The sequence below is a fragment of the Strix uralensis genome, chromosome 6, assembly GCF_047716275.1.
Source record: "Strix uralensis isolate ZFMK-TIS-50842 chromosome 6, bStrUra1, whole genome shotgun sequence".
NCBI lineage: Eukaryota > Metazoa > Chordata > Aves > Strigiformes > Strigidae > Strix > Strix uralensis.
Window position 1 is genome coordinate 44999990 of NC_133977.1, and position 26007 is coordinate 45025996.

Sequence of the window (26007 nt, forward strand, 5' to 3'; positions counted from 1 at the left end):
GCAGATTCTGAAGTAATGTTTCAGTAGGACAGGAGGGAATTTAAATACTTTTATCATAAAACTTCATAAATATATTATGATGTTTGTATGGTGGGAAAGCTCAAAATACTCATGATCTCAGTGTTTCTCTGTATTGCTGTTAGTTCCTGGGTACAGTGCTTGGGATCAGAGCCATCGTTGTCTGTGAGTATTGCCTCAGTCTGAGACATACTGCTTTCTCTGGCAAGGCTATTACTATCTGAAATCCCAAGAAACATTTACAAATCCAACTTTTCCCCTCATTATCTGTAAGGCATTTTTTCTGTAGGAGGGTGATGAACCAGAAGAAAAAGAAGTGGTTAGGTTAAAAATACAAAGAGTGGAAAGAGAAGCCAAAAAAGTTCGTTCCTTGTAGGATACAGCTTCAAGCAGCTGGGATATCACCTAATGCTGGGTGGGGAGATCCTGGGACCCGGGTACAGAAAGCAAATCAAGTAGTTTGAAGCAGCAGGGACCAAAAGAAGGAATGAGGATAGTACGCCTATTTTTTGCTTTGTTTTTCCTTTATTTTTGTGCACGACAAGCGCTGCAACTACTTTTGGGCCTGATAGCTGAGCTAGTTGCCTGTACTGGAGCGTGGGAAGGATTTTCCCTGTACGGTAAACGACTGCTTTGCTTCCACTTGTTGGTGCGGGGTGGCCTGCGGGGCTTTGGGGGTTTAAGTTCTCTGTACAGGAACTTACAAATTTGTGGTGTGGTCCATGGCTGAAGGGGACTTGTAACCCGGTGAGCTGTCTAGATATTGCGGGTTATGTTTCTGTGCTTGGTTGGTGAGGTAGTTCTTGGGTAATTAATTTAAGTGCCGTAACTTGTGTTTAAGAACCTGAAGTAGCCATGGGAGGCTTTAGGAGAGGATCTGGAGGGTGGACTCTGCCGGGATGTGTCGGCTGTGTCTCGTACCCACTGGAGCTCTTTCTTGACACATGGCTTCATTCCAGGTACGGCTTTCAGTAATGGCACGTGGAAGTCATGAGTGCGTGAGTCAGTGGCCCAGAGCTCTGCTGGTGAGGTCGGTTACAGCGTTGGTTGCCCTTCACACGTGCTGCTTTGTTCTGCTGCTTGCTGTGGCTGCTGATTAGGTGACGAGGAGCGCAGGGAGGCCCAGGAGATCAGACCCGTATCGGCCAAGGAGGGAGATGCACGGTGATGGTTGGGAGTGCTGCAGGGGAAGCATCTTCAGTCCTGCTTGGCTTGAGCTTTAATCACTTGCCTTTGAGATGCTTACTCAGTATGGTCTGACAGCCGATGTACTGTAGTGTTGACCACCTCAGTCTTTTAGAAAGCAAACAAGAAAGAGCTGGTAGATGATCTTGTTAAGGGGGGGGTGCTGATGGGATTATTTTCTGATTACATCCCCTTTTTCTTGTTATTTGGCCACTTCCTGCATTGACACACCCTGCAAACTGCCAGTAACATGCTCTCAGGATGCGTACAGCTTTAAATGCTTCAGCTACCCACAGTAAGAACCCTGACTGTGGCCTGTCTCACTGCTGTTCTGTGCGCCGTCACAGTGGCCACCTTTTTAGTCTTGTAAGAAGGATCAAAAGCTGAATTAGAGGGAGCTGAGGAGAGCGCCTTCAGCTGTTTGGGGAAGCAGAGGCAGCACAAGACTTACCTCCGCCTGGAGGAACATTGGTCTGGGGCTTTCATCGTCCAAAACTTACCTGAGAAACTTTTGGGAAGAATGAGAAGGATTGAATTAGACAGTGCTACTGTGCCAGTGGCAAGTTATGCAAACTGTAGTGGTGATGATTATAAGTTTTCTATTTTTAAGTCTTCCATTGAGTGACTCACTTTATTAGATGTGTTCGTTTAAAATGGAATGTGAAGCACCCAGATTCCATGGTAATGGCCTCGTAATGCACACAGATATACAACATAACAGATTGGATTTCTTCTCTTAATTTAACAGGTTTTGCGTCTCATACACCATGTCTGATGGCAGCACACAGGGCGTCACACACTCCTATTGCTAAGCTCTACAGTTTGTATCCATCTGTCTCCTCACTTTTGCTAAAGTAGTCATCTTTCTTTGATCTCTAACTCACGGTTCTGCGTCTGAATTTTCCACCGTTCTCCTTCCCTCCCTCTTCCCTCATTCCTCTCATTCTTTCCCTCAACTTTGGCCACACGATGCTTAGACCCAGCCTGATACCTTGATAATTAGAAAGTACTTGAGTACAGAAATGCCAGCGTCTGCCACGTTTCCTTTTCAGTCACCTGGCCTCCTCGGGTGGGAGTGGGTTACGCAACTCAGAGTAAGATCCAGCCAACAGTCTTGCAGCTACCTGGGCTGAGCGTTACGGGAAGGAAGGAAGGAAGGCAAGTCACTCCTAGGATTTATATCGGCCAAGGAGAACGGAGGGTGGCTGATGTTTGTCGTGTGGGGCATGCTATTCAGAAGCAGCTACTGAAGACGGGTGTTGAAATCACTTCTTGAAAAAACAGGATGTGAGTTGCGTTTCGTATGCTTTTTGGTTCTTAAATGGTGGGCTGACAGTGTAGCAGAAGAATCCTGTGTTTCAGAAGTGTATTAATTGCTGAGGCAGAGCCCTTGCCCTTGGTGCAGGAGGTCCAGGGTCTGTTAGCTCGTCAGGTTCAGCCACACACCTCGCCGAGGCAGGGTGGCCAGCCACCAGCCTGGGCTCTGGAGCGGGAGCTTCCTACGGAAGTGACTGTTGTGTGGTTGTTTACTTCAACATGAGCGCTGCTCCTAATTGCTGGCAAAGAAATGCACCGCAGGAGGGAGCGGCCCCCGCTGCCATGACAGCTTGGATTAACTTTTTTAACTTCTGGAAACTGAAAGCATGAACTTGTCCCAAGAAGTCTTTCACGTTAGTTTCTGTTTCAGGTAGACTAGCTCTTTCTTTTTTTAATTCCTTCCCCTTTGTGTTTCCTTTCAAGTGTAAAGCCTACTTCTTCTTACCAGGAATTGTTTAATAGCTAGAAGTTTGAGCTGATGTCCTTACACTGGGAAGTGTTCCCCTTAGTTAACCCCTTGGCCAGATCCCGTGCTGTGCCGCCGGCTCCTCCCGTGCCAGCCAAGGGCTCCTTGTCCTAGAGCTGGCCGGGGACTTCAGCCCACCCTGGCCTCAAGGGCCTGGGTCGAAAGGCTGCAGTTTAAGGGTAAGGCTTAACGTGCAGGTTTACAGTGTCAGATGGCGCTTACAGCATTAAAGCACCGTGTGAGCCATTTTTCAAGGTGACTCAAGATATTTGTGTTATGGAAGGATGACTTATTTCTGACTGCATTGCTTCTTGTGCTGTCTGCTATTATAATTTTCATTAAAATAAAATTCTGTTTCCATCACAAGCCATTGATCTCAGCTTGGAAGAGAGTCAGGTTTTATTACCTACTTGGAAAAGATGAGGGGTTTTTAAGTGTAGGCCCTTCCCTGTGTCCATAGCGCTCTGTGTACAACCCCTGTCGTAACTATGCGGGCTGCATTCTTTCCCCTTTCATCTTCTGTGCTCTGGTTTATCCTGCTTGGTGCTGACAGTAGCCTTTAGCAGCTGTTCTGGGACAGAACTGGAGGAAAAAAACCCCAAGTGTATGTTCAGAGAGCCTCTAATTTCTCTTTGGTAGTGTTTAAGCCGTCCTCCTGCCCAGAGGAGACCTCAGTGCATGCCATTTCCCGCACGGGATGCAATTCCTGTCGGAAAGGAGCGTTTGGGCCAGGAGAAGATGGAATATGCCCTAGTCAGGCCCCACTGAGGGGTCCGGGGCAGAGCCTCGGCACGGCACACGGCAGCCTGGCACATATATACTGGGTCTGTTTGTCTGGGGCTCTGTCTGCCCGTGGAACTGGCTAATGCTCCGAGCTCAATTCAGCCTAATCCAAATACATCTCCTCATACCTCGCAGATGTGGGCTTGCGGGTTCCGGGGATGAAATGGAGATGTTCTAGGTGTAAAAGCACCATCTGTAGGTTTCAATGCCTGTCTAGCTTTGCGCTGGAGTGGCTTATGTTAAGCTGCATTTTCCTTTCGGTCCCTGAATAAGGTTCTCTTACTGATGGCGAGCAAGATTTATGTGGCAATTTGAGCAGCTGGTCTCCCGGGAGTGTTCCTTTCTCCAGAGAATTGCACGTAATCTGGCTATCGGCTCTGAGTAGAGCTAATGACTCACGTACCCGGCTGTCGGGCAAGCAGAGGGTAGCCCCTCACCGACAGCTGACCCCTGAGGCTCGAAATCCCTCCTGTATGGAGGGCACTGAGCCTGCAGGTTTCTTTATGGTTTTTATGTTATCTGGTATAATGAAAGCGGCAACATCGTCCTCTGTGACATCTCTAACTTCATTTCGGTGCGGTTAGGACAGCTGTATGCCCAGCAAGACCGGTGTGAGGTCCCACTGCGGGAGTGATCCTGAACCCACGTGGCTTTCCAGCCTGATCCTCCTCCCAGGTTATTGCCTTCGCTGCTTCTGAAGCAGCTTCTGTACCCCTGCGGCTTCCAGCCTGGGATGTGGGTGCTCTCAGATCTCTCCTCCCCTCCTTACTGGTACCTGACTGTGTCTGACTCCGCGTGCAGGAGGCGGTGGGAGCGGGCAGCGGCTGCCTCTGCTCTCCCTGCTCTGACCGCCCCTGGTTGGGCATCGGCGCTCTCGGGTGCTGCGGATCTCTGCGGGCATTGCCTTGCTTGCGCTGGGTTCTTAAAGTTTCACTGGTAGAAATTTGAAGGTGGAAAACGTTAGTATGCCAAAAGACAAATAGGCACCATTCTAAAAATTTTTGTATCTGATCCAAAACTTTCAAGAAACCAGTTTTGAGTTGAACTTTCATTTGATTTTGATAATCGTTTGACTTCTGGAGCTTGGCTGTCCTTTATTTATACATATGAAGGAATATTTACTGCGTGCAGTTGGCAGCCGAGTTTGTTGGGTTCCTAATAGAGATTTTGTATAGGCAACTGTTAAATAAAAGCTGTTTGCTTGCCTCTCTAGTATTGTGTTAGAGCCGGTGACAGATGCTTCAAAGCTTTCTGGATCAAAGTAAGCATTGTGGGAGCATGGGGGCTTTTGTTGGTTTTGCTGTTTGTTTGTTTAAACGAATTCTCTTATCCGGAAGAAGTAGTGTTTATCCTAGTTAATGAACAAGAACCCACGGCATCCGGAGCAAATCGTCGCCTCTCGGCTCGCGGGAGCACAGCAGTGGGGTGGGGGCTCGGGGAAGGTGTGTCAGCGCGGCAGGTTGCTGTCCCTGCCGGGAAGCGCGGAGGAGATGGTGCTTGGAAGCAGAGACCTGGGCTCTGGGCTGGCTATTTGCAGAGGCCTGATGGGAGATGGAAACGGAGGAGACACAGCTCTCTGAACATGAAGAGCAGGTGTAATATTAGTCATTATCTTATTTCCCAGCACTCGCCCAGTACAGCTTTTATTCCCTATGTGACCATATTCTGTTTTACGGGGTTTTTTTTAACAAAAAAGTTATCAGAAGAATAGATATTTCAGACTACTGAAAAATAGCATCAGGCTATCCATGTAATTCAGAATTGTGGTGAGTGTTGAGTTTATTTCTCCTAATTACTTTCCTAAGTTTGTGCAGCATTGTTGTACAAACAACTTAGAAATCTGCTACACAGCTTTGGGGGAATTGGTGCTTTTTTTCTTCATATATGCAATGATATTTCTAGTGTGATTCACCGTGAGAGAAACTTTGGATTTAGGCTGATGCAGTAAGGGGTTTTTAACCTGTAACTAGGTCAAGTAAAACCTATAAAGAGGTCAAATAGCTGCGTTATTTCTTCAGTTTTAAAAACTTGGGGGCTTGGGGTTTTTTTTTTAGAAGTATTGATAATGGGCTTGTTAAAGAGGCCCAGTAGAACATGCAGTCCTAAGACTGTGATTGCCTTGTTTTAAAAAACAAAATAAATTACTTCCAAAGCTGTCTGGGAAACTGGATTTTTAAAGTAACCTGGTGTAGGCGATGATCCCTGAGGGTTTTAGTCAGCGGTTTGTACACCTTGTGCTGCTCTGACTCTGGTAGGTGTGTACCTGCTCTTCAAAGAGAAGTCTTGGAAAAGGCCTAAGAAGGCTGGGGGACAAGGAGCAAGGCTCAGCGTGGGCTGTGCTCTCCCTTGCACTGGTTCTGCAGCCTGCCCCGCCGTGGGCTGGGCTTACCCTGGGTGGGGGGTGCCTCATTGCACAGGGGAAGGTGTGGGTGCTCAGCACTGGGCTGGGAGCCTGTTGGCCTGCGCTTGCCATCGGACACCAGCTGCTGAGCTGGGGCTCTCAATTAGTTTGCTCGTAGTTAATGAACTTGTGGAGAGTTTAGCTGAACAGGGATAAGCCAGGATTTGTGCTTCAGCCGTCACCCTTCCTCACTGAACTTGGTGCGACATTGAGAGAATACACTTCATTTGTTTTCTTGAAAGCCAGTATCTCTGCAGACGTGCAAGCCGGCTTGGTGGAAGATGCTAATTTGTTCTTTTTAAACTCCCATGGATTCTAGAGCATATTGTGTTCCCAGAACAGGCACTTGCAAGGGTTTCATACTCTTACTTTGCTGATGCGTAAGGTGTGTGAAACTACTTCAAGTCTGCCACCAGTTTGCTGTCTGAAAGATGAGTTATTATTCTAGGGACTTGAAGAAACCTGATGGCAGAAGCGTGTAGTACGCGGAGTGCTTGGGTGATGTGTGTGTATTCACCACTGCCATATGCTTCGCGTGGCTCTAGACGGTATGTGAGCTGATGTTCATTGTCATAGTTCTTTTATTTTGCAGGAGGCAATGAGTGTGGTGACGGCAGTGCAAGTTTCCCAGCTGCTGTTTTAATTCTTGTGCAGTACTGAATTTCACATTGTCTTACAACCGCATGAGTATCTGTAGGCATTTTCAGGTATCTAGAAGCGATAATACAAAAGGTTGTCTTAACAGATTTTAGGTGGTGGGGTTTAGCTGATGGTTAGGTTTTACTCTTTATTTGGCTTTGGGGGGGGGAGGATAAACCTACAGGATAGGGTCTGATTCTGAGGCACCCTGCTCCTGCGATAGGACGTTTCTCAGATTGCTCCAGTCCTGTCGTGCGAGGCTTGAGCCAGAGCAACGGCAGAGGGACTCTGCAGGCCGTGTGCTTGCTGGTGGTCGTGCAGCTGCTTGCTGTTCCTGGCAGCAAGGTCCCGGACCCCTGACTTGACACTCACTCCCTGTTTCCGTGGAGGTGCAGTAGCTTTTGAGGCCAGGCCTCCACAGTAACTTCCCTTTCAGAAACTCCCTGGCTGTGGGAAGTTGCCTTTCCCTTTTATTCCTCCCTGTCATGGTATAAAGGAAACATGAAGTTGGTCTTTTTTGAGACCGAAGTATGAAGTAAATGGAAAATGGGATATTCTACGTAAGCACCAAGAAGGGTTGTTATGGCGGGAATCTTTAAGAGCATACACGCTGCTCTTCAGAAAGACTTGGGGGAAGCTGTGAGTCATGACCTTCTGTACAATAACCACTTGCATATAGTGCAGACATACAACATCTGTACCTCAAATGTTAGTGGGATTTCCCCCCACGCTGAGCGTGCTGCAAGCAAAGTGCACAGGGAATGAAGTTAACATCTCTACTGGCTTAAAATTGAAGCTTCCTTGTTTGGCTTGTGTCTTAAACACGTTTGGTGCATTAAGGAAAAAGAACAGTTATGCTCGCTGGAAGGACTGATGGGAGAAGAAGGATGAAATAGGTACGGACGTAACGTGACATACAGCATTTCGTGTTTAACGGTATTTACAAGGTGCTGGGCCAGGGCGAGGGCCGAGGCCCCAAACCAGGCTGTGGGTGAGGCTACTGGGGCCTCCCCCGGCCCAGCCCTGCGGCCCCTTGCTCCTGGCCCGGGGCCACTCCCGCCGCGTTGTGAGTCCGCTGGTGTTCCGGTGTTGGCACGGGCTTGTACACGTTGCCTGCTTCTGCTGTAAGCCTTAACGGTGCGAAATCTCTTGTGTGGGGAGTGCTGGGGGAACCTGGGGCTGGGACAAAGATGTCTTGAGAGCCGGAGGGCTTGGGGCGCTGACGGGAGTCCTTCGGACTTGATGTGTGTTGTTTCGAATGCGATGCGAGCCGCCGCGGTCCTGGGGAGATGGATTAGGTTGTGCCTGCTTAAGATTCAGGTCAGTTCCATGCAAATTTTTCATTCAGTATCCGAACACTGGGTCTTTTAAGAATTTGCCTGACCCACATAGGGCTAGTTTTAAACCCTCTGTAGCTAGATGATAAAGTTCAGCACTTACTTCAAGCCACTTGATCTTGTGCACTGCCTCTGCTGGTGCCTCTCGCTGAAGGACCTGCCCCCTGACCAGCAACGAGTCGCTTCTCCACCGTTCCCGGGTAGGACAAGCTTTGCTGGTGTACAGTGAGCACAGGGATTGTTGTTCCAGGCTGGAAAGCAAGATGGAGTGTCGTTAAGGAAATGTGATTGTAGAAATGGGATGGGAGGGTAGCTGAAGGTGATCTTGTCAAGCAGATCAGCTGTTCTGTTGTGGTGAGGATTTGGTGGCCATCTGGCTGACGACAGGGTGTTCTTCTTTGGCTTTTGCCACAGCGTTGTAAGCACTTGTCACGTACACGAGTGCTTAGAGTTTAAATGGGGGGTGCGTGTACATATCTACTTATAAATACTCTTCTGTCGTTCAGCTTTCACAGCAAATACCAGAGCACTCTGGCTTGCCTCTGTCTAGACTTTGTTTAGAAATTATTAATATTGCAATGAAAATCACTAATTAATATATCATGACCTTAAGTTTCAACTTGTCACAACATTGTTGTTAGTTTCTACAAATGGTCTATTCTGTGTAGCCTAGATTCTAACATGGTAAAAGTGCCTATTAATTTTTATCTTCTTTTCTTACAGTAAAAAATGGCATTTCAGAAGGCAGTGAAAGGAACTGCTCTCATTGGAGGAGGTGCCATAGCAACAGTTTTTGGCCTCTCTCAATTTTCTCAGTATAGAAACAAACACGTAAGTATTAATTATGATTTCTGATAAAATATGAAACTTAAAATCTGTTTGAGCGTATGTTAGGCTTATACGAATAGTTTTGTTTGGAAAGGAATGCCAAGAGCCTCTCAGCTTGATTTGGTAGGTGCAAATCTGGAGCGTGGCATTAAATGATGTTTCACTATTGTAGGTCTTCAACCAGTGGGGAAGTGTGATTCTTGTAAATCATTTTTCATGTTTAAGAAATGACCTTTGTGTATTACTAGGGATTCTACTTCGTTGCAGGAGGAGTGGAAAGCATTGATTGAAGTAGAAGCACTAAGCAGAGTTTGGACAGTATTTTCAAACTTGCAAGCTTGACGTGAAACCACTAGCACTACCTCTGAAAATCGCAGCTTCAAAACGGCCATGGTGCCAGCTCTTGTTCTGTTCAAAAAGCTGAAAACTGAGAGTAGGATCTGTGCCAAAGGAGTCCATGGCGAGGCTTGGGGTGTTTCTGGTGGGCATTGGCCTCTCTCAGGGTGGCTCAGCCTGGGCACAGTGCGGTGCTTCTTCCAGGTGGCGAAGGCACACAGGCAGGATACGCTCCCCGAGCAGTGAGGGGTGACGTTGGAGACTTACTGTTAAAGTAAAGTAGTGGTAGCAGAAAGAGGTGCAGTAGATTCCAGTGTCAGTTTGTGTATTGATTCTTGCTGCTGCAGAAAATAGATTTCACTGGTGTGGCCACTCCTCAGAGAGGAGCCGGAGTCGCCATGCTCTTTAACTCGCTTCTCGGTGCAGAAGCCAAGGAGAAATCAGTAAAAGGAACATGAGTTCTGGGCTGGTGTAGACAGAGCTGGTGTGGATCAACAACTACTCTTTGTCTTAAAGCAAATAAGTGCCCAAATGCCCGTTATTTTAATGCTGTTGTGCTGTACTTTAGAGTTTTAGAAAATAACCGCGTCTGGGCTTAGTAGACATGTATAAGGGAACGTGTCTTCTGATCTTGTGTTAAATGCGGGCTGTGAGGCTGGCACCTCGCATTTGGCCAAAAATATTTGTGATCAGCGTTCCGTAAAACAGTTGAAGTAGGTGTAGTCAGAGCTCTGGCCTGATTTTCTCTTAGTCTGGGTTTGGAAAATCTTACGCCCAAGGAGCTACCTCCTCCTGCCTTTGAGATGGTACCAGTCTGAGCAGCTAGGTTAGCAGGTGCTCATTTTGCGTGGTGTTTTCTGCTTCTCACCTTAGAAATGTAATCAGTCAGCTCTTTATCTAGACAAGCTGTTACTCTGTGAACTACTTTAGTTACCACACATTTACTATAAGTTGCCTTTCAAATTGGGCAAACTGAAAATAGGAACAGAAGTGGATCTTAATGGTCTAGTTGAAGGTAAAACAGTGGGTGATGGGAGACGGTCTGCGCTGAGCTCCATGAAGGTGTGTATTACGTCTGAATAGATGATAATGTGAATTTTCTGTCTGCTTCTGTGGGGAGGAGGAGCAGCAGCTGAGGTACTGGTAAAGCAAATGAGATGAGTCATTTCTGGGGAACCTAGCCGGAAAGTGGATAAGCCAGGATCCTTATGGCTTCAGAAAAAAATCTTGCAGAAAATAAAACCTAGCATTTAAAGTGAGCTTCCCATTGGGCTGCCTGTCTTGCACCTAGCTGATAATACTGTTTCTAACTCTCTCTGGAGTCTTTATCACAGGATTTTACAATCTGGCCTCAGTACTGTCAGAAATGTCAGCTTCAGATTTTAGGACTGTTAAATAAGAGAAGGAGTTGGAAAGGAAGAGGGATCTGGATAGCTCACTTGTTGTATATGCAGTATTCCAGAGTTCAGGGAATTCCCGTTTTTCAGGGAACGGATGGCTCTTGGATGGCCATTATGAATTTCCAGAGATGGATTAAAAACCAAAGTTTACAAAAGGTGATCATGGTGCTGAATGAAAGAATCTCTTGTCCCCCAATTTCTAAACCTATTGTGTAGGATCAGTCTACAAAGGATCTGAAAATTGCCAGCATATGTGTAAGCAAATGGATCTGTCAAGTGAGCAGCGTGTTGTTTCCATGTTGTACTCACTTGCACATTTCCCACGTGATGTCCCTTAAAGCTGCTGCCTTAAACACCTAATATAGGGCAGCAGGTGGAACATAACTGGAGGGATTGACACAAAGGAGGACAGTCCATTTGTCGTGTTGACATATCTAAGCTGTGGGCATGTCCCCCAGCCCAAGTGTCCTCTTTTTAATAATGCCTGCCAATCAAATATCTGCTAGGGCAAAGATCTTGTCTTCCTTTGCCAGAGAAGGATATTGCCCCAAGATGTGCACTAATTGGCTACACGCTGTAGGAAATCTGTTGTTATTTCAAGAACAGAATCCATCACATAATAAGACAGAAATAAAACGCTCAGTTTTTTACCCGTGTTTGTGTCGCTTCACTCAGGGATGGGATGTCTGTGCTGTGGCGAGCAGCCTGGAACTGGGGGCACCCAGTCACAGAATAAAGACCTGAGCTGGCTGATAATCCGGAACACGTCGTCTGGGTGATCTGTCTGTCTTTGTTTTCTGTGTTCGCTCAGCTGGTGTTCAGTGTTTCTGGGAAGCTTGGCTGTCCCAGGGAGTTCCAAGGGAGATGCTGAAGGGTGGGGAAGTTCTCGCCCTGCCGAATGGGTGAGAGGTCATTTGGATTTGTTAGTGCTTTGCCTTCTAGAAGGGGTGAGTGTTGGCAATTTCCGATGTTGAAATTTAAGTTGGCCTTGCTAGGTTTGAGGGTCAGAGCCTGACTGAGGAGAATGGCGCAGTTAGTGTGGTTGTCTGGAAATAGCAGTAAAGTGTTCACACCTTGGAAATAAAACACCCCATTGATTCAGATCTGCCCCGGTTTTCAAGATTTTTGTCCCAGTTTATTTTTCTGTATGCATACACGTGTGCTGACATTTGGAGCACGTTTCTGCAGCCGCAATCAAGGCAGTATAACCTAAGGATATATATCTGCATATGGCATATACAGGCATACAAGCGGTTTGGTAAATTGTCCTCCTTGTGCACTGGGTTTTTTGACAACACATGGTTCCTGCTGAGCAAAGGGAGGATGGGAACACGTGTTGATGTGACAGAACGGTTGTTGAGTTTAACTCATAAGCTGATAGATGGATATTGCACTTCTGTGTCTTTTATAGTAACCTGATTGCTGGATATTTGCTGAATTAATAAACTGGGTTAGCTTAATGCTACGTGTAAGGGAATAAGTAGGAATGACAGTAATTCAAGCAAAACCTCTCAGTAAACACACAGGAGTGGTTCTTTGGTGCTGAGGAACCATTACCCTTGCGGAAGCAGGTGAAGCTTTCTGTGGAGCCTTAGTGACTTTGGCTGTGGAGGGCAAATGTGTAAGGCTGGCGAGGAGGCTTTTGGTTAGATTAAAAATAAAAACCTTTTCCAGAGAAAAGCAGTCAGTTGGGGAGCTCTTCACAGCAGGTAGTGCCGAGGTCTGAAGGAGCTAGTCCCTCCTAGACTGTTTTTGGGTAAAGCGAAAGTGTGCATAGACTCCGACATTTTTTTTCAGTGCTACTGCTGTAAATGAATTTCATCTTTAACAGTCCAGGAGCTGTTAAATCCACGTACGCTACACTGACTACCAGTCATGAGCTCCTGAAAAGAACAATTGCATCCAAGATGAAGGTGGACCCCTCTGTGACATAAAATACACAGGCTATGTACATAATGGATTGATTTGCCCTCAAATATTCAGGTGCCTGAATGGCAGAGGTGATACAGCCAGCCTTCGCTGGCTGGTTCACCAGCGCTTCTAGCGCTGATGGTGACAGAGAAATGGAAATACCAGTTTCTCCTGTTTCCTGTGGACGCTGACTGAATTTTCTTGCTTTTTGTGCCTTTATTTTAATGCATTGACACAAGTGGGCTAGTACTAGATACGATGTGGGTGTTCTTTGATGTGCCAAGTTTGAATTGGAGACCACTGATGATCCCCCCCTCCCCTCCCCATCATTAAGGCAAAAAGCACTGCTTTGTTTTGGAGTTGTAAGAGATTCCTGTCTTTTCCTAACTACGCTCACCAGGCAATCCTTCTCTCCTTCTGGTGTGCAAGTACCTTGTTGGTCAGTAGGAATTGCTCATCAGGGTGAATCTAGTAGAGTGTGATGATATGATAATGCATCAGGGCCTGCTTTTGGGTTTTTTTTAAATTACTTCCTTTTTTTTTTAATGAACAAGGATGATGAATTTGACTTTGCAAACCTACCTGGAGATTTACATTAGCAAATTAACAAGAATGCTTGCTTATGGATTACTAGATCACTTTATAACTTCATGATTAAATTCAAACTGCCAAACTAAATTTCTTCTCGCTAAGAGTGTAATCAAAACCATTCAAGGAACTCTTGCCTGAGAAATTGTAGATATAAACAGCAATTGCTTATTTCAGTAAACATACTTGTTCACTGCCAAACTAATCACGTTGTTGCAGATGGAATCCCTGTATGCAGCTTTTCTTCACTCTCACATTTAATTGACAGCAAGATGAATCATATCTATATCAATTCCTAGTGCACTAATCGCTTTGGTTATATTTCAGTGCTAATCTCCATGCTCTTGCTATACCAGTGGCTATCTGCTTGGGAGGCTGCTCTGTGGTTTACTGGAAGCCATTTGTTGTACATAATGGGTTTAAAAAACGAACAAAAAAATATAGTCAGACCCAAATGGTGCTAGTACTTCTTGAACTCTGAATTTTGTTTTTCTTGCATCCCCTTATTTTCCTGAAGTTAAGTTGTGCACTTTGAAAACACTTGCTTTGCTGAAGAAGGCATGTCTGGAACCAGTGCAAAACTCATTTTGAAATGGGGGATTTTCACTTTTTAAAGTTTCAGGAGCATATGTAGCTGAACTTGATCAACCAAAACACATGAAGACTAAGCCACGGGTGGTTTTGATCTTCACAATTTTCTTCTCGTCACTGTTGTCTCCCAGTCCCAGGGTGGTATTTAGGGGAGCCAGGAAATCAGCTGGCTGGCTGAGCACCCTGTAATGCTACAGCACTAAAACCGTGTTTAATGCAACAGCTTACCCGGGAGACACCGGAGGCTGTGCAGGAGGCCAGGCAGTAACGCTTGCTATGCAGCCCAGAAAGCTGCAGCGTTGTCACAGTTTTCAGGTATTCAAGGAAGAAAAAAACCTTTCCTGTGCTGCTGCTCGTCCCCTGTCGGGAGGGGAGGCTGTGCAGAGCTGCTGCCGGGGGGTCCCAGCAAAGCCCTGCAGAAGCACGGGGCAGGAGGGTTGTCTTTGCAGCCGTGGAGGAAGGAGTGAAGACAGGGATGGCCGGATCCTCCCAGCACCCCCATCCTTGTGTCCCTGGGAAAACATGTTCTGGAGCTGCATCAGTGTGCGTGCTTCAGGGATGTCAAAGTCTCTGTCATGTTTTGGGGGATGTCAAAGTTCTGAGCGCTACTAGAGGCGAGTAGGCTGGGGAGAGAGTGGGGCAAGAGGCAAAAGTTGTTGGGCATGTCTGGAATTCGTTGGTCAGAAGAATAATGTGGAAGCAGAATTTCTTTGCAGTACCAAAGCTCTGCACCTCGTGTGGCGATCTCTGCACAGGTGCTAAACCCCTGCGAGCGAGGGAAGCCGGGGTCTGGGAGGCTCATCAAGATTCACCTCGCTGCTGTCTGTGTGCATCTCCGAACTCCTTCAGCTCCCGGGGCTGGCAGCGCCTCTGTCTCTATTTGAGGGTTCGGTGGGTTTAAACAAGCTTCTAATTAGGAGACCTTTTGTTACTCTGCATTTGCAGTTGGTGACTAAACCTGGGCCACAGTTGGTCGAGTGCTTAATGTGGGCGCTCACGTGGGTGAGCCCGTGCCCAGGCGCTTGCTGGGGGTGACCCCAGTGGAAACCATGAGCACTGTGCTTGGGGAAAAAACAGTGGTATGACCGTATCCTGGGTCATGATTTGTCAAACTGGTTGGTTTAAATCTTAATTTTCACTTTATTTCCAGGAAGATAAAAATCCTTAATATAAAGTGTCCAATTTTGCTTATTGACTGAATTGTAACACATGTGCAGTGAAGGAGGTTGCTGAGTAATTTGCATGAGCTACTTGCATCTCTATAATCCATGATTACAGGATGAACTTGATCATTATTTATCTTTTGAATATGCACTTCCTTTAGATGTGGCTACTAGTTATTAGATTTTATTTTCAGTTGTATAGCAGTGATGGGAACATTGAGAAATAATATTGCTGAAGAATGAGCAAATAATTTGGAACAAAAATATTGAGGTTGCATGCACCATATAATCTGAGTTCAGGCTTCTCGTGCATGGCTGGTTTGGCTGTTAATTTACAGTGGACACATGGCAAGAATGGCCTTTACCTTTAACTCAGGTGCCTGCTTGCAGAGCTCAGTGACAGCCAGCGAACTGCTCGCTAGAGAGGAACTGCGCGGCTTGGGTAGCGGCGCGCGGAAACCCCTTCAGCTGCGCCCAGGAGCAGGCGGGCAAGCGGCCGACTCGCCTTGTGTCAGCCGAGCTGTTTTCGTGTGGCAGGTGTATATTCCCTCCCCGGGATGCCAGGGACAGTGGTTAAGCTCCTAAAACCTGGAGGTGGCTTAGATTAACAGAGAGATTTTTCTAGGAGTGTCTGGGAAACTCAATACATGGAGTGAGCAGGGACAGAGCGCTGGGACAGGGGATCGGTGCATTGTGATGGTGTCTTTGCAGCAGGACAGGGCTTGTCAGGAGCCTTTTGGGGGGCAACTGTAATCTCCTGTTAACAGTGCAATAAGCACTGAAGTTACACGAATAACAGAACAACTTACCGAATTCAGTTTATTCAAGGAACATTTGGAAATAAAAACTTAAATGAGAGCCCTCCCTTGCACATTGTAAGGGTAGACAGATTGTTTTAGATGATAGTAAGAAAGTAGTATTTTGTGTTTTGTCACTCGAATTTGTATTAGTTTACTCTTTCCTGTCTAGACCTGGACACAAGCTTATATCAGTTAAGACTTGTATCAGTTAAGTCTGCCATTTGGACTAAAGATGGGACCATCCTCAGACCTTAGACCATAGGGTTTAAACAGGTTTTTCTTGTGTTGAAACTGTTTATAATTTTCAGGAAAAGTCTGAAAATGTTAATTCTTAATTTCCTGTTTGTTTACTTTGATCCATTCTGAATTGGCCAGTTAGCTCTTCTGGTCTGGGTAGTGTAGGTGTTTGTTTGTTTTCACGTATGTATTTCAAATCAGTAGTGGTTGAAGCAGTTCCTTTTGGAAGTGCTAGGTTCTAATAAAAGCACTCCTCAATCAGGCAAAGTTCAGAGCACCAAAATCTGGTTATTTCTGAAACAGTGGGCTCAAGTGATGTTCTCAAGGCCGTGGGGGGGGTCTGCTGCCGAGCTGGGACGTGCTGTGGGTGTTCTGGCTTGGTGGCCACACCTCGACTACCCGTCTTACGTTGTAAGTGCAGTGCTGTGTCTGCCAGGTACACGTACATACGAGTGACTACTCTTCTGGGGAACATGTGGGTCCTTCGGGCCTTAAAAACCAGTGGTGAGAGAAATTCACTGTCTAGTTTTGTGCAGAGCGAGGGACAGTGGTGAATGAGGAAAACTAGGGAGGAAAAGAGCTGGAACAAAAAACAAAGCTAGAGCTGAAAGCAAAGAGAACGCAAGCATGACTTTTGTGATCTTGCACCCTCTTTAACTGTCTGAGTCACTATGGTATCTGCCTGAAGCCCATTGTAGATAAAACTAGCGACGGTGCCTGTGACATACATTATGAAGTATATGACCAACAATATGGTTTGGGGATTCCAGTGACTGTAAAGGTTTTCAGAATTCAGTTTAAATTCATGTTAACCAGTTTCTGAAGGCTCTCTTCTGTTAAAACCTTAACGTTGAAACCATGGTCTGTATGGGTTGACTGAGCAAGCACATCAGTCTTTCTCACCACGGTCGCTAAATGGAGAGCGGCACTGGCTCATGGCGTACCGGGCAGAGTACTAGGGAGGTCTTCAAAGCCATTCCAGTAGAATCTGGACTTGTCTGGAAGCTGCCACATCATGAAGTTATGTCACTTTAAAGAAAAGTCGTCTTTTAGCATGCTGTAGGATATAGATTGCTTTGCTTAGAGGGTTTTCAAAAGGATATGGGAATAGTGTTTCTTTTAGTATACTATATTTGACAGTAAACCACATTGTCTCATGAACCTGATCAAATTTGAGCCTAGATTAATGCCACTGGATGAGTAATCAATTTTAAAATATGAAATGTACATTCATCTTTAAGTCCTTTGCTTTGATGGATTTTTTTGGTAGAGAGTTGAGAGCCTAACCATGTGTCTGTTTATTAAAATACTTCCTGAGCCTCCTGTGACATCTGACATAGCAGAAGACTATTCCTAGAAATAATTAATATAAGTAGTAGCACTTGAGTACAGCATTATATTGAAGTAGGCAAGATGAAGTAAATGTGTGCTCTTTATGGTTTTAGTACTGTTTGTTGCTCCATGATGTTTTAATACAATATTACTGTTATTAAATATAGGTAAAGTGATAGGGAGTATTGAGTTTACCTTTGTGGATATAGAAGAAGCTGTGATTTGGTTGTGTGTGTGAGTGTACACAACAAATACAGATCCTCTGTGTTGTTTTTAATCTTTGTAGGGTACCTTTGTGCATGTTCAAGCTGCAGAAGCTGTGACTGTTCCGATAAAGAACCATTTCCCCACAAGAGAACAACAGATTTTGGCACTGCAAACCACGGGTGAATTTGATGTCCTCGTTATAGGTGGAGGAGCAACAGGATGTGGCTGTGCTTTAGATGCAGTCACTAGAGGTAAGGCTTGAAAATTTAATTGCGTTCTTGGATTACATGGTTTATAATAAATCTATCAGATTGGCTTTGCAGAAGTACTTGAAGATTGAGAAGGTGCACTCTGCATGCCTGGTTATAAAACTTTGTTCTTGGAAGCGAAAATGAACTTGAAGAAAAGGCGGTTGTTTCAGCAGAGCCTTCGTTGTCTAGGTGCTTGTATGCAGTTGTCTGACAGAAACCTTTTTGCTGGATGCTCGCTCTCTGTTTGTTTATAGTCGCATTTCACTTGTCTGTGCAGGAGAACATCTGCAGCAAAGGGAAGACAAGACTTGCACAGCACTTTTAGCAACTGCTTTGAAAGGGCCGAGCATGAATTCTAGATGAGGCACGGTGGGTCTCTAGCTCGTATTTCTTACAACTCGAGGTATCCGCAACCTCAGCCAAATGCGCTGGAGCTGCTCGGGACACGGCAGGTTTGGGGAGGTGTTTGGATTTCCAGTGAAAGGTACCAGCACCCTTCAGTCAGAGGGTACACACGGTACCTCTGTGCTCCAATCTCCCCTCTTTTGGGGGATGAGCTGCGTAACTGGTTTAAGAAGCTATGAGAAGCAGCAGAACTGATGTTAGCTTTACGCGTAGCCTTAACTTAGGGAAAACTCAAGGTTAAATGAGTTTAAGCTAATGCTTTTTACCTGGCTTCTGCAGGATGTTGCCCAGTAGATGTGCAGCTGTTGCCCAGTAGCTCGTGCAGGCCATCAGCCCTGTGAAAAGCTCTGTTCAGGGGCTGAAAAGGCAGGGCGCTAATGCCCAGGGTCTGCGTCACCCACCTCGCACAGTAACTTTGAAACTGGACAGCAGGTTCTAATCAAATATGACACTTTTCAAAGAGAATAAGTCATCTTACAAGTTTAATGACAGCAGATCTTCAGCTACAGAAAGGAGAATGCATGGGTACTGTTTCTGCGGGACAGGCTGTAGCATCAACTCTTGTTCTATTAAAATACTGTATTCCCTCAGAATATAATCTTTTTGTCCAAAAAGCTACGTAAAAGATTTGTGAGAAAAGCTTGTCTTGGAATGTTTTATTTTCAGTACCGTCAGCCAATGAGAGAGAGAACCAACCTTCCTTGGCTCCTGTGTGCGTAGACCTTGTTTCTGGTTTTTGGACGTAAAATGGAAAAAAAAAAATTATAGTGTAAAACATAATAGATAGCCATAAAGTTCTTCAGGTTCTTTAACCTGTAGATATACCTCAGAAATAAGAGGCAAAACCTAACTCCAGGAGTGTTTTGTAGTTTGATTTGGAAAATACTTGTCCAGAAGGTATGATAATTTTGAAGTAGATAAAGCAGTAAGGTCTGCACCATTGAGAGAAACATACAAACTCAGATCTGGTTGTTATTTATTTTCATGTGTTGTATAACTTGGGATCTTTTCACTTCTCCCTCTGCTATATTGTGGTAGAAAATGCAGTTGTAAAGCATACAGAAATTATTATAGTTAATCTGTGTTTGTCCTTTTACTAGATATTCTGATTATATCAGTAGATTTCTGAAGTGTGAAATATTCCTAGGCATTTGGTTAATGAATTGTGTATTGTTGCTGTTCATTCATGGAACTTGCTCTTGTATTATATTTGCTTCGCTTAACAACAAATTCTGCTTTTCATGTCTTTGATGTATCTTCACCAAATTATTTCTGATTGTATCCATTAATCTTCAGTCACATTTGACAAAAATAAATTACTCTGAACTTTGGAAGCTACCAGTCATAATTAGATTATTTTTAAGGACATAAAAGTTTTGGGAGACCAGCAGATGTTCAGATGTATGTTCACCAGCCAGTAGCATGAAGCACCCCCAAAGAGGGCGAAGGCAAGACCCGAGGGATAACTTCTGGTGCAGGTGGTGCTCTCCTCCACGGGTGTGCGTCGGCGTGCTGTCAGTTTTGGTAGTGATGTTGCTGAATTTCATTCACGCTTTCCCTTGCCTGCCTAACTTTAAAATTCAGCCAGCAACGGAGGGGGCTGGGAGGCTAATTTCTGTAAGGCAGGTTGTCCTTCCACATAGATTTCAAGTGAAAGATTGCCACCTCCTTGCCGTGTCAGCAGCACGGGGTATGTGGTTTCCCTCTGAAGCAGTGTGCCTTCGCCCATGGAGAGCTTTTTCCCATCCTCCAGGGTGACTGGGAACACAACTTATGCAATAGATGTGCCAACCCCGTTCCGAGTGTTTGGTAGAATAAGCACTGTAAGGTTTGGCTATAAAGCCCTTTGTGTTCTGGATCTGGGTGACCGTCCGGGAGCCACGTGCTTCTCCCTCCTTGGGCTGTTCAAATGGTGCCGGGACACATGCGGGCGCCTTCTCACGTCAACATTTTTCTGAAATACTTAGTAATGTCTCACAACTACTACTTTGTGTGTGTGTGATGTTCTCTGGTGAGCTCTGCCCCAGGGTGCCCGTGGCTGGCTCTGCCCTGGCTTTGGGCACCCTTTAAGCAGACCCAGATGCCAGCTGGCTGCCTCTGGTACGCTCTTCAGCCTGTCCGTGGGGTAGGTTCAGAGCACTCTGCTGCAAAGGGTTAAAAAGTAGTCATGAAAATACTCTGTTCCTGCCGTGAATACGAACTATCATTTGCTTGAGGGAGCATGGCCCCTATAATGTACTGTAATGCCTTTCTATTGTGAAATATCCAGGTTTTAATGTGCTTCTGTTTAAGTTCTGTTTTGACTTTTCCCTTAGGAAGGAGGCTAAAATTTTTCATTACAATATAGACAGTGCACTACACTTTGAATACAAATTTATCCATGTACAGAGTAATTTTTCTTGTGATTGTCTCTACCCTAGAGAAGTGTCTTTAATGAATTACATACAAATTGTGTAATTTAAGAAGTTAATTTGGTTTTCTGGTAACACAGGACTAAAAACAGCCCTTCTAGAAAGAGATGATTTCTCATCAGGGACCAGCAGCAGGAGTACTAAATTGATCCATGGTGGAGTGAGATATCTTCAGAAGGCCATCATGAAGTTGGATTTTGAGCAGGTAATTGTTTATGCTGGTTGTTAAGCAAAAATTGCTAGTAGACACTTCCCCTATCCCAATTATATCCAAGTCTCCTTTTTATTTTTTCAGTACTTGACAGTTGTATTCCACAGCCACTGCACACAGAAAGTGTCCTCTCCAGTGGAGCTTTCCAGACTAGCAAAATCGCTTCTGCTGCCTTTTGCTAAATTCTTTTATGGGCAATCTAATGGCTGTACCTTGTAGACTCTGTGTATTTTGGGGAAGGAAGGCAGAGGCAGGGCTGGCTTCAGAATAAAAAGAGCTTCCTGCCTGTCGTGATCAGAATTTGGGGGAGTGAGGGGTCGTCCTGTTTATTCTGGAATGGGGAAAGAAAAGATGGTAAATGAGTGATTATATATAAATGCTTTTATGTATTCTCGTGTTGGTGGAAGCATGATATTCTTGTTTTGAGAAATTGATTTGTCTGCTCATTGAAACTTCTCTAACTTTTGAAGTATGTTTTAATGCCGCTACAGAAGCGGTGACTTCTCAGGGAAAAATATCTAAAACATGCAGTTATCCGGCTCTAGAGATGAACCTTTTTTGCCAAAGAACAACTTCATCTTGATTCATATGGATTGATTTGGATAAGAACACTTCTGCGTTTGCAGCTCGGAGTCAGTGTGGGATTTAGTCGTGGGAATTGGCACAGAAGCTGTACCATGGGATGGGTTCTGACCCCCCTTGAGTGCCCATAGTTAGGAGTAACACGTCTTACTGTGGTTTAGGCTCAAATGAAAAAAATGTTCAACTGACCTGCCAAGACACCAAAATGAAACTAGTGAAACTTCATTTTCTTGGGAAACATTTTCCTTAACTTTTGAATTTTTCAGCAAATCTCTGCGTGTTTGAAAGAACAGTAAAAATTATGCAAAGTATTTGCTTTGATAAACTGTTTCTTATTAAACGTCTCACAGGGAGACAGAATTGAGTAGTGTGGGATTCACGTGCACGCTTCTATTTTTCAGTACAAGATGGTGAAAGAAGCGCTCGAGGAGCGTGCAAATCTGCTTGAAATTGCTCCTCACCTTTCAGCTCCTTTGCCGATAATGCTCCCTGTTTACAAGTAAGCTCTGCTAGAATACCTTCCTTCACCATTGCTTTTGACAAGCAGGCCATTTCCCCGGAGAAGTTTCCAGGTGCCTCCTTCCAAGCGTGTCTTTAAACCTGTCACGAGCGTTGTCCTCCAGGCGGTGAGATGTTGCCGTGATGTGGAAGCAGGGCGTTAGTGATTCTGGAGCTGTAAGAACAGTTACTCGCTCTAACAGGTTGCTTAGAGCAGTGAGGTTTTGCTGAGTGATCTTAATGTACAGATTTATTCCTGGCTCAGTAGAAGGGGCTTGTAGTAACTGGAGCTCCTGTGATCAGCTGATCTGTTTGGCCCTGTTGGTGCGGGAGACGTTAGCCGAGATGGGCATTTGGGGAACCCTTCCAGTGCACACGCAGCCCTGTGCTTCCCTCAGCACGGAGCTTTAATATCTCACCTGACACTGAAGTACAAAAAGCCAGTTTGTGATCCTAATTCTAGAATAAATAAAGCCTCAAATCTGCTTGACTAACTGCAGTGGGTAATCGGTTGAAAACGGTAGTGAGCAATACGTAAGTTCTTGCGTGTTTACATTGTGATACCATGAACTTGTATGACAGTACAAAGTAAAGGTGGTGTAACACAACATACTATGTTACTTCACAACTTCTATATTACAATAACAGTGTGCATGTGCTTTCAATCTATTTTTTTTTTAATTTCACTTCACGAGGATTTTTTTTTTTTTTTTTTTTTTTTCCTGCAGATGGTGGCAGCTGCCGTACTACTGGTTTGGAATAAAACTGTACGACCTCGTGGCAGGAAGTCAGTGTCTGAAAAGTAGTTACGTCCTTAGCAAGTCACGGGCCTTGGAGCTCTTCCCAATGCTACGCAAAGACGAGCTTGTCGGAGCTATTGTCTACTATGATGGTACGTTGCCTTTCTGTGCTTCCATTATTGTGTCATGCTGTGTTTCAAGGGGGGAGGAACACGAGTGTGCAACTGTAGATCACGTACATTGACTTTCTAAAGGGAAGAACAACAACTTGAAGGCTTCAACTGGCCTCTTCAGCATTAATTTGGTAGATAAATTATGTCTTTCACAACAGTAACTTGATGTAGGAGAGGATATATTAGCTTTCTTGGCTGGTAGGTACAGCGATATGTGAATGCATTCTGGTGATTCCCTACAGCTTTCCAGCTGTGCATGATTTTGCTGTACATTTCTCGGACTGAACCCTTCTTCTGAGGCGTTGTAAGCCAAGAAAATGTGATCGTTTGGGTAATGTTAAGTGGTTTGCTGTAGCACTTCCCTGTGCAAATAACTTCAGACTTATCTGGGTGATCTGGCTGCTGGTTGTGGTTCTCGCACTGGGTTGGATGAGGCCTAGATCAATTACTTTTTGTATCACCAGGAAAACAGGTTGCTCTGCCAAGACAGCATTCGTTGTAATTACAATGAAATACTAGAGACTGCTGGAAGACATGAATGGTTTCTGTTAAAATCCCTTTATTTAAAGGGTTATAAATTCATGAGAGGAAAAATGCCTCCAGCTCGAGTTATTTAATCTATTGTATCAGCTAGTTTTAGGTATGTTTGTGTATAACACACGAATTCTGAGTGGGAGAAAATAAAGCTGCTTTCTGCAAGTGTTTTGATGTTAGTTCAAAATAGTACGATGATTTAACAGAACTCATTGCAGTCCTCTAGAAATAGCAATTTTTGTGTTCAGAAGCGTTCCTGTGTATGCACGTTTGGGAAGTGTCACTTTTGTTTGTAATGCAAGAACAGATAAGCCTTCTTACCTTGTTCTGTGAAATACCTCTGGTAATAAGTCCCTTGCCCAGCTGTACAGCAGCAGGTGCCACAGCGGAGCCGCCCAGCCAAGGAGTTGACTCTGTCCCTTCAGGCTCTGCAGAGGCCCAAGGCAGTCGGAAGCAAAATCGGTGAAGACTGGGTTGGCTTTACAGAAACTTTGCTTGTCTGGAATATTAGCGCTTGTGTTGATGTACAGGTGTCTTGAGCTTTATCCAACCTGCTGTAGCTCGGTCCTTTCAAATGTCACGCAAGTTACGTCCCCAAAGAGGATTGAAAAAATACCCAGCTTGTACAAATTCTAAATGCTGGGAAGTTCAGTGCTTAAGCCGGAGTACCAGGGCACGCTGCCGTAACTGCTTTCTTGGTGCACTTGCTTATCTTAGCATATCTAGAAGGTGGAATATCTCTTCTTTCCAGATAATATCTTATCTTTGACTTGTGCGCTGTTACATGATGTGTTTTTAATTAGATTGGTATGCCTCCTCCTCCTCCAGTCCTCTTCCGCTTCCCTTCCAAGACAGAAAGTTTGGTAAAACTTTGTTGGTAGTGGGGCCAGCCAGGTAATATCAAAATGTCAGATGTGTTCAGGATAGGGCAAAAAGCTGTAGAGTCCTTGCAGGCTTGGAGGGGCCCTCCAAAGAATAAATCGCTTAAATACTGATTTACTTCAGTAGTGCTACAGTTCTAGTTAGTTTTTACCTGAAGATGTAGTTTCTGACCTTTTGGCAACCAGAAAGGTCTTCACACAGCATTGATTATAAAGGTAGTTCTTTTCCCTTTTTAGAACTGCATTTACACTATTCATCAGCTTATCAATAGGGACTTTTTGTACTGGGAAGAAGTAGGAGGGACTCTTGAAACACACTGGACTCTGATGGTATTTATGAGGCTTCTGGCAAAAGCATATGTTGATAATTGCGAGTTATCTCATACAGAGCCCAGCAGAATGGGAAAAAAAAAAGTGTTTATATATATGCAGGAATATATATGTGTAGGTTCTTATTTGGGAGTGGGGTGAGATTTAAAGGATGGACTTGATTTTTACTTACCTCTGGAGACTGCATCTTCTCTATCTTATTTTTAAGGTTTAGAGGAAATAAGAGGTTATTTAGAAGCGAAATTTGTTATGGGATTATGTGGTATTTTTTGTATACTGTAACAAGAGCTGCTGTAAATAGCATACATGGAAGTAATGCAGATTCACTTTTACATTATCATAAGCTATCCCTTAGACTGTTTTAAGGGATCCCAGGAGCATGCAAGAGGAACTAAGTGGTTCTCTTAACTGTAATTACACTTCTCATAAGAGCACTGTAACTTGAAATCTATTTATAATCTATTGAAGTTTTTTCCGATTAAATAAATAGTTTGGATGTATCATAGCTATTTACTACTCCAACGTTCCGAAGATGTGCATTTACAAGATAGCCTTGAAATTAGTCTTCAAGTTTCTTGGACGAATAATTATTTTAGACAGTGTTGCATTAAATCTAAACATTAAGCACCAAGGTACCATGTGGTCTTTTAGTGGAAAACATCGGCGCAGCAGCACAGCACGGAGCTCTGAAGGGCCAGGAGGTGCCTCTGATGGTTTTGTTGCCTTCCCAAGTGATGGGAAACAAACCCACACTCTGCATATTGGGAACAAAGGAGTGTAATATAGGAAAAAAGGGGGGGGGGGGGGGGAAGGAAATGCGCAAATTCTCAAAGAGCAGTTTAGAGGGGAAAGAAATTGCGTAATCACTGTTTATTCATACAGGTTTCATAAAGTCAGGTAGCTGGCAGAGACTCCTGACACTACTTCTTCAGAGGAAGAGCTGCAGTGCTGGCAGGACTTGGAGTAATTCGGTGAAAGAGATCAAACATAGACTTGAAGTTTTGCTGCTGGTGAAACTACTTGTTCATGCTAGTATAATCTGTCCTTTTTTTGCTTTCCTTATGAGACTACGCAGGATTTAAAGAAATTGTGTTTTACAGTGAAAAAATTAAAAAACTCTCAAAGCTCCACCAAACCTCAGTTTCCTAGAAGAATAAAGTGGTTCTGAAGGGCTAAAGTATCAAATTTGTGAGCTCATAATATACATTTGGGTGCTTTGAGGCTGCACCTAATCCAGAATAAAAATTTGCTGACCACGATGTTAAATCAATTCTTAACATGCCACATTTCAGAACTAAGTTTTGTCTGTAGTGACTCCTCTGTAGGTCAGCCTATGGCTGACGGGCTCGCATTGTGTGGTACACGTTAATTATTTTATCATGATCAGTTAACCTGTGTTCTGTCCACAGTAAATTTGTTTCAAGTGATAGTGTTTCATCAAGTGCACTTTAG

At 44.6% G+C, this 26007-nt stretch overlaps 1 protein-coding gene across 4 annotated transcripts in view; it reads left to right on the plus strand.

Moving 5' to 3' along the window:
• The window catches only part of GPD2 (glycerol-3-phosphate dehydrogenase 2), a 62385-nt gene that overhangs the window by 3775 nt on the left and 32603 nt on the right, over positions 1 to 26007 (plus strand). For 2 of the 4 annotated variants that reach the window (XR_012629545.1, XM_074873888.1), the window contains exons 2-6: positions 8870 to 8977; positions 17619 to 17790; positions 20687 to 20811; positions 21801 to 21898; positions 22626 to 22789. Coding sequence is in view for 3 of the 4 variants with exons in the window: in XM_074873888.1 (XP_074729989.1) it covers positions 8876 to 8977; positions 17619 to 17790; positions 20687 to 20811; positions 21801 to 21898; positions 22626 to 22789 (661 nt within the window). In the remaining variant the exon portion in view is untranslated. Of the gene's footprint in view, positions 1 to 977; positions 1049 to 8869; positions 8978 to 17618; positions 17791 to 20686; positions 20812 to 21800; positions 21899 to 22625; positions 22790 to 26007 lie in introns of all 4 variants that reach the window. The other 2 variants (XM_074873889.1, XM_074873890.1) reach the window with 2 other exon arrangements.